Below are 8,268 nucleotides of genomic sequence, written 5' to 3'. Positions count from 1 at the left end.
GGGGGGGGGGGGGAGAGGAGCTCGGCTCTGCGGAGGATTCGGTAGACTAGAGATAAATAACAAGAGACGAGATTTTTTTTTTTATGTATAATTCACCAGACAATGTTTATTCAGACGACCTCACAACTCCCAAGCGTACAAAATGACGTGCTCACTGGGCAATATGCGGGGCTGCATTTGTATTCTTGCATGTAGTAGAGTACGTTTTATCCATATTTTTTCGTTTTTTTCCACCAGAAACAACAGCTGTTTGTATTCTCCTTCTTAATGGATAGGGAAATATATCATATTTTATGTATCGTTTACTATAATAATCATTATGTGTAGTTTATGCATAACAAGTATTACGAATATCAACGCTAGGTTGTCTGCGGGGAAAGGGACAAGACAAGTGTTCGTACAGTGTGTATGTGTGCAAAAGATGTGTGCGCTGTCGTATGTGTATGTGTGTGTGTGTGTGTGTGTATGGGCGCATGTGTGCGTAGGTGTCTGATGTACGTGTCTGTATCTTGTAAGGACAGCCAGAAAAGGATTCTACGAGGGTTCGCTCGGACAAACAGGTGGACGCGCGACACACGCGACACGGCGAAGGAGATGCGTTTTAGATACAATAAATACAAGAGAGGCTTCTAAGCTGGGTGTGTGTTTAGGGATACTTGGGGCTGGAGCTAATACTCCGCAGCTCCGGGAGGCTGAATGTGCTTTCTTCAACGACTCGTTCCAAGTCCGGGGCTAGATTCCCTTTTAATCCGACCGAATTTCTCATCATGACTCGCCAACGGAGCCGGCACGCGAGAGTGTGTATCGACTTGGTTGACGCGAGAGCTCCTTTCGAGCCGAACCGACTTAAAGGGGGGGGGATCTAGTCCGCGTCGGAAGGAGGCCGTAAATGTTCCTGCGACTGTTTCATGAACGGAGTTTGCTCGCTCGCAACTCAGTTTGGATTTGTGTGTATGTGTCTCTCTGTTTCCGTGTGTTGCGGGTGTGTACGCGTGTTTTTTTTCAATGCGATATTCATGCTGGGGTTGGGACGTGGGGTGATATCGGGGTAATTGGGGGTGGTTAGGGCTGGGATAGTACGGGGGCGGGCGTCTCAACAACACGTCAGCAGCGGCCCGCCGCGTATCTTCTAACTTTCCCTCGAGATTTTTTCGAAGCAGAAGAGTTTCATTCGCGCCTACCAGGACATAGTCTTACGAATCTACTATTTACACTGCGCTTCGCCGTTCTATCGGAGCTCCGCTTTGCTCGAATGCTTCGCGGTTTCTTTCTGTCTCTCTCTCTCTCTCTCTTTCTGCCTCCCTCTTTCGTATACTCTCTCTCTCTCTCTCTTTTTTTCCTCCTGCATTTTTTTTCTTTTTTCCCTTTCCTTCCCTTCTGATCTCGCTTTCTCTCTCGCGACTCTGTTCTCGAGCTATCCGTCCGACTTTCATGCATGCACACACGACACATAATATTGTATAACGCGTTTAAGCGGGCCTACGATACCTATATCTCGCTATACGGCGCGATTAAAGGATATAATTACTTCGCGAGTCGTTTCCCCGACGAAGAGAGAGACACGACACGTAGTATAAAGGTACGGTAATTGCAAACTGGTGGCCCGCGGCGGGCCGATCAGTCTCATAACAAAACGCTTAAATGTTGAAAATCGCGTGCGCGATTCCGTTTCTCGGTTGCCACCGCGATTCGAGAAGCTTTTCGATTTGCCCCGATTCATTTGCACAAGCACGCTCACTCGTCCACTCGCACGATCTATCTTATTTTCTCGCGTTCTTTCGGTATACTTCCCTATCTCTCTCTCTCTCTCTCTCTCTCTCTTTCTCTCTCGCACTCTCACGCTCTCTTTCGTCATTCATACAAGAGTGTCACACGCGTCTCCATCTACACACGTACACGAAATGATAATTTGTTACGGTTATGTGATACCTCTTACACATATTACAATAATATTAATTAGTTTTATAATATTCAATAATTATATATAATAGAGTACAGATGATCGATGAATGAGGTGGAGACTGTACAGGATGCGCGATTTCCATGATTATCACATGTAGATAGATTATTAATTTCTGTAACACTCAACCTTTCGTTTTTATTTTTCCGTCGCGGATGCTCTATCTTCTAGATGTACACCTAGAGCAGATAGGTTTTTTTTTTTTTAGGTAGGTAGACAGGTAGATAGGTAGTTTTAGGTGGATCGCTGGCTCCCCTACGCGGCACGGCACTCGTCGCGCGCGCGAGCGTCCGATATATTCTCCGTGTGTCCCGTTGCTTATTCTTGCCGTTCTTTCTCCCTTTCTCTCGCACACTCGGGAGAAGCAACTCAACGCCGCCACTCAACGCGTCTGTCTGTCTTCCTCGTGAATATTACACGGAGGCTTATAGTGTCTCGTTTGTCTCCCTCCGTAACCTCCACCTCCTTGTGCTCCTCTCGGGCGCGATTAGCGATTAGCGCGGTTTTTTTTTTTTAAATTAATAAATTATTTGGTTTGTCACGCGCTCTGAGCGTCCTGGCACTTTCGTATTTATAGTCGAGGGGCCGGGAAAGGTTGTACCGCGTTACTGCCGGAGCGAGAGTCCGCCGGCCTTGTGATAGGTGGATCATCGATCGAACGTTCCGATTTCCACGCGTCACGGGAGATCACTCGAGCACGCGAGAACACTACGCCTCGAGGGAGAGAGCCTTGCATGGTCCGACCAACGGTCTAGGTGATGGCGATGGCGACGGCGACTTCTTCGAAAGGTTCAACGGTTGCTGGCTGTCCGCGATGTCGACCTGCAGTTCCATCATGTTGCTGGGGCAACCGGCCAGCACCAGCGTGGCCGCCGTACTCGAGGTCGGCCTCGGACTCGTGCTCGTACTACTGGTCGCCGCCGCGGAGAGATACCTCGGCGACGAGGCCGGCGAATTCCCAACAGCGAGGTAGTCCGAGGAAGACTGCTGCTGCTGTTGTTGCTGCTGCTGCTGCTGCTGTTGCTGCTGTTGTTGCTGTTGTCGCGCACCCGTCGTTGTCGTGATGACCGAGGTGGCTGGCCACCTAGTCGAGTAGCTCGTGGTGGCGCATTGCAAGAGGCCCTGAGATCCTTGCATCGAGCGCGCTGTCACGGTGGTGGTCGACGCGCACTGTTCCGCGGGCGACGGCGAGGCCGTCGGTGATCTAGGACTAGCCTCACCGTGCATTATGAAGTTGTGTATGATATCCGTGCGTTTCAATTGTTCCGGCGTCATCCGCGGACCCTCCATCAGGCTCCTCGCGAGGGTGGAATGCGTGCTGCTGAGTAAACTCGTGGTCTGCTGGCATTGCACTTGTGCCGTTTGCGTGGTGGGTGGACTTCGCGCAGGTGGTGAAGTCAGGTGCAGGTGCAGCTGTGACTGCGTGTGCTGGACCACCACAGCCGGTTCGGCCTCGGCACTGTCCTTCTGGCGTAGAGCGCGGAATTTCTTGTGAGGTTTGTAAGCCTCGTCCATCAGCGAGTTGGTGTCGTACAACGGTGGCGCCTGTAACACGCGCTTCAGCACCGGCATGTCCTCGACTTCCTTGTCTTCCGAGCGCGGACTCGAGCATACAGAGGTAGGTGCGCTGCTGGCGCTGCTACTGGCCGGTTTGTCTGGTTTCTCAGTACCGGACTCGATTCCGCTGTCGCTTGGCGAATCCAACTTGCGGAATCGCGGACACTGCGGCGGCTGAGGTGTCTTGGACATGGCGGAGCGATGGAGCTCGTCGTCACCAGAGCTGGTGCTGCCCGAATTGGCCCGTCGTCTATGCGGACACAGTCCACCGGCCAGAGTAGCGGCCAGGAGAGGCGCGCTGGACGCGTGATGACTGCTGGGTGGCGCGACGTGGTGGTACTCCGTCAAGGAGGCGACCTCGCCGCTGCAGGTGCTCTCGGTGCTTGAGACGCTACCCAGTGGACTCTTCACGGCCTCGTCCAGAGTCACGTCCGAAGCGGAGCTCCAAGAGGCCGGCGGCTCCTCCTCCATTGGCCAATGTGGCTGTTGCTGCTGAGCGGTGATGACGTGCTGCGTTTGTTGCTGCTGTTGTTGTTGCTGCTGCTGCTGCTGCTGATGCTGTTGCTGAGCTTGCAACTGCTGTTGTTGCTCGGTCATCTTGAAAGCCAACAGTTTTTCCGAGTGGAGAGTATTCAAAGTTCTTAAGTCGGGTATCTTCTTCAACAATTCCCGTAGGATATCAGGATGCTGGGGATGGTTCTGCGCCAGTACCGTCTGCAGGGCGTTTCGCAGTTTGTTATGCATGCGTTCGACCAGGTCGGTGTTGCGAAGCCCGGGTCTGTCGGCAGCGATCACCACCACCGAGCAGAACAGTCCCAATTCTGCGTCGGAGAGTCCCAACGAGTTGACCCTCTCGGCGAAATCGAACATCGAGTCCATTAGGAAACGCGCGTTACTACTATTATGGATGGACTCGCGTTTGAGCACTTGACCGTTCAAGCAAATCATGCTGTTCGTTTGAGCGTCGAACATGCAGGCCAGTCGTACGAGCAGCACCTCGAACACACCCGCCTTCAGTAGAGTGACCTGGTCGTCCTGAGCCAGCAGGCTGAAACCAGGTATACGTTTCGCGAACTCCACGACACCGCGTATGGCCGGCGAGAACCTCTTGGAGAAGTCTTGGAGCAACTCTTGCTGGCCGGTCAACGGCTGCGGATTAGGATTCAAGGGGCATGCCTGTAACAGAAGAAACGACATCCCGAGGTCAGGAGGCGACGAATCGTTAAACCGCGTCGAAGGTCGCCCACGTCGCCGTCGCTAGTCGGAAGAGCGTACCAGGCGTCCTCGCGAGACGAGGTGAGGCGAGGCGAGACGACACGAAACGAGACGATGCGCGGCAAGACGAGGCGAGACGAGACGAGACGAGACGGGAGGAGGAGAAGACAAGACGTTTACGCGGGTCTCGCTTCCTCCTTCGCGGCAGCCGAGGTCGCCTGGTTCTCGCGCGCGATTTCCGCGTGGAACGCTCGAAAGATCAAGACGGCCCAAGGCCCACGGAGATATTGACGTCAGCGTAGATACCGCCTCTCTTAAAATCTCAAAGCGCGACACGAAACCCGCTTGCGTAACCCGCCAATGTCAAGAGGAAAGGTCGAGCGTACTCACCAAGGTCGGTGGACACGCGGTGTAGTTTGGAGTCTCGCGAGCTCTGGCGAGGATCGGGGCGACTTTGTCCCTGGTGAAGTCGCATGTGTCGAGGTGGGCCCGCACGACGGTCGCGAGCAGGCGTTGCTCGTTCTCCAGCTCGGCCGCTACCGCCTTTTCTTGAGAACGACTGTGGGAGCTCTGCTGCATGGCAGCCAGAATCCTGGCCTTCTCGCGTTTGGGCACGCGGCCGAATCGCACCGCTGTAATCAGAAACGGATGGGATTGAGGGTTAGAGAAGCAGCTTCGTTTCTCTACGCGACGCATACATATACGCAGTGAGCGCGCGCGAGCGAGAAAGGAAGGACGACGATAAATAGTTAATGCGATCAATGGGTGAATCATGCAACGGACCCGGCCGTCGCTATCGCGAGATGACCTTCGCGCGCGAACCAACGTCGCGCGGGACACTCGCGTGATGCCCGAGCGAGAGAGCCAAGAGAAGGAAACGCGCGCGTCGCACGGTAAAACCTTCAGCGTGCGGAGAGTACATCGCCACGTCTCGGGTATATGATTTCGCGCCAAAGGTGGAAAAAAAGTCAGAGGGGAAAGCGCACGACTTTCTCGCGGCGAGCGCGCGCGCGCGCGCGAGCGAGCGAGCGAGCGAGCGAGAGATGAAAGTTCCGCGCATGCTGTGTACGAATCTTCGGTTAGAAAGTGCACCGCTGGTTTCAAGGTGTTATGTCGTTTTGTCTGTCACGTCCCGCTCGAGGGAGGAGGAGCAGGAGGAGGAAGAGAGGACACCTACGTGCATTGTGATAGTTGACTACTCCGTTGAGGATCCCTTTTAGTATCGGCAACTCGTCTCCCATGACGGTTCAGGGAAACAAACGCGACTCGCTCAAGTCCCAGTGGTCGTGCTGATTTCGACCAGATCGCGATTACACTTTCACGCACGTGTGTGTGTGTGTGTGTGTGTGTGTGTGTATGTAGCAACTTGTTCCGTCTGACACTGAATCACTACTGCCCGCGCGCCACGGAGGAGGCGGCGAGCGAAGCCTCCTCGACACTTCGCGCCACGTTCCCGACTAACAACGCCTCGTACGATTCACTCGGCTGACTCGAGTCCCCGCGAGTCACTCCAAGTGGTGATCGCGCGGCGGGACGGCGCGTGCTGCGAGAGAGAGACCGCTCCGACTTTGAAGTACAAGCGCGACGGTGAAACGCGTGCAGACACGAGACAGCATCACCGCCGACTGAGTGATGTTCCGCGGGTTGCGTTCAACAGCCCCTCCACTTATTCAGCCATCAACGACCCCCACCATCGCGCGCGATTGTGGCCTTTGCCGAGCCTTTGGCCTTGAACTTGGTTTCAGCGACAGCCGCACGCGGCGTACCGCCGACCTATATACACTATATAGCGAGCAAATGTACGCGTCGAGAGCGTAGAGCCCGACCCTGAAGAGCGAGGGAGATAGTCAGATCTCTCTTCTATGCGCAGATGCGAGCTTCCTTTGTCGGGGGTAACTTACCCTCGGCGACCTTGGGCAACCCCTCGCTGGCTACCTGCCCTGTCACCAGCTGTCGATAGCCGGCTTATCTATTTGCGGACTCTATCGATCTTTAACGTTGAAAACGCGTCGACCCTAAACGACTAAGGCGAACTGTCGCCTCTGTCCGATTATCATTCCCGAGTCCCTTCGAAGATAATACTGTAGCACGATTTACGACTTATCCGACGCGTATACGATCACGCAAGCCGACGTGTTTTACCGAACAGTTATCACATTTCAATTCGACCGAATAATAGACGGAGGGATACTGTTAGTACCCTAGAGGGGAAACGCGTAGGCGGACGTAGCGAGTCAACGAAGAGTACGAAAAGGTTGAGGGCGTTGAGGGCCGGGAGCGCGGTCTCGATATCTTCTTAGGCTTCCAAATTTGTCGATTCTCCCTCAACCTTACTCGGACTCCCGGTCGATTCGTCGAGTGCAAATGAAAGTGACGAACGCGCCCGGTCATGACGATGACGACGACAATAACAACGACGACAACGACAACGATGACGACGACAACGACGAGTTGGCCGCAGCAGCGCGAAGCGCTGTGACCAGTTGGTCACGTACAACTTTGGTCAGACGCCGCGACGGGAGCATGCGCCTACCAGCCAGGTGGATCCATGGTGTAGGTGGGGAGACCACCTCCGTGGAGAGGTACGGTGAGGAAGGGGAATGTAGTTATGAAGCAAAGTTCGCGAGGTCTCCGCATAGAGTGTAGCGCCACGCGACGGTGCGCCATCGCCGTCGCTGTCGGTGGTCGGTGGGGACGGAGCGTTTCACGAAGAAGCCGAAGAAGCCGAGCGACGACGACGGGGTCGCGAGGTGGGGAAAGAGAGAGGGAGAGAGAAAGAGAGGGAGAGAGAGAGAGAGAGAGAGAGAGAGAGAGAGAGAGAGAGAGAAACGCGGGACTCTAATATCGATACGCCGCAAATTCCATTCACCACCACACGGAAACGCGCACGTATGCGCCGCACACTCACACGCGCGCCACTTCGAATTAGAATTAACGCGCTCGTACGTTTAGGAAATCCCACGGTAGCTGACCTAGCTGCTAAGCTAACCATAAACCCCAATTACATGTATAAAATGTACACATACGTATACTAATGCAAACGCGGCGCGCGCATTTATACGAGTGCATATACATAGCAAGGCAGGTGTAACCGACTGCGCGAGTCGGTTTTGGCTCAGCGTTAAGTCTGAAGCACACGGGGATATGAGCCGGGGATCCCTGCTCGTGCAAATCTCTCGGATCCTGCGTAAAATCTAATGAACGGTGGGCGATCCGAGCGACGTTGATATCCGACATTTACGTGACATGTGGGATCCTGACTCATGATAATTCATGAGCGCGTTGAAAACTAAAAGACGCAAAAATATTCGCGTGTGACGAAAAAAGATTCTGTTAAAAGAGAATCTCTCTCTCTCTCTCTCTCTCTCTCTCTCTCTCTCTCTCTCTCTCTCTCTCTTTCTCGTTTTCAAATGGGTCAAGGAATTCTCGGATGAAAGGATTGACGAATAGTTCCGGGACACTTCGTACACGTAGCCGGCGAAGGTAATGCTAACAAAGCGCACGGCATAAATTTGCACAGCTACAAAGAACGACTG

The 8,268-nt window shown here is 53.9% G+C and overlaps 1 protein-coding gene and 1 long non-coding RNA gene across 2 annotated transcripts in view; one reads left to right on the top strand and one right to left on the bottom strand.

The window, feature by feature from the left end:
• Positions 1-4,790, top strand: part of LOC116845875 — a 22,148-nt gene extending 17,358 nt beyond the window's left edge. The window contains exon 3 of the long non-coding RNA XR_004378357.1: positions 4,779-4,790. This is a non-coding gene — a long non-coding RNA (uncharacterized LOC116845875). The remainder of the gene's footprint in view (positions 1-4,778) is intronic.
• LOC116845873 (nuclear hormone receptor E75-like) overlaps positions 2,126-8,268 on the bottom strand; it is a 109,703-nt gene continuing 103,560 nt past the window's right edge. Inside the window, 4 exon segments of the mRNA XM_032819063.1 lie at positions 2,126-2,925; positions 2,928-2,995; positions 2,997-4,693; positions 5,123-5,364. Of these exon segments, the coding sequence (XP_032674954.1) occupies positions 2,669-2,925; positions 2,928-2,995; positions 2,997-4,693; positions 5,123-5,364 (2,264 nt within the window). The 3' untranslated portion in view covers positions 2,126-2,668.

Source organism: Odontomachus brunneus, unplaced genomic scaffold, assembly GCF_010583005.1.
Source record: "Odontomachus brunneus isolate Ranch 3 - 2012 unplaced genomic scaffold, Obru_v1 Obru_scaffold_058, whole genome shotgun sequence".
NCBI classification, from domain to species: Eukaryota; Metazoa; Arthropoda; class Insecta; order Hymenoptera; family Formicidae; genus Odontomachus; species Odontomachus brunneus.
The sequence above is the reverse complement of the archived record's forward strand: the minus strand, read 5'-3'. Positions and strand labels throughout refer to the sequence as shown.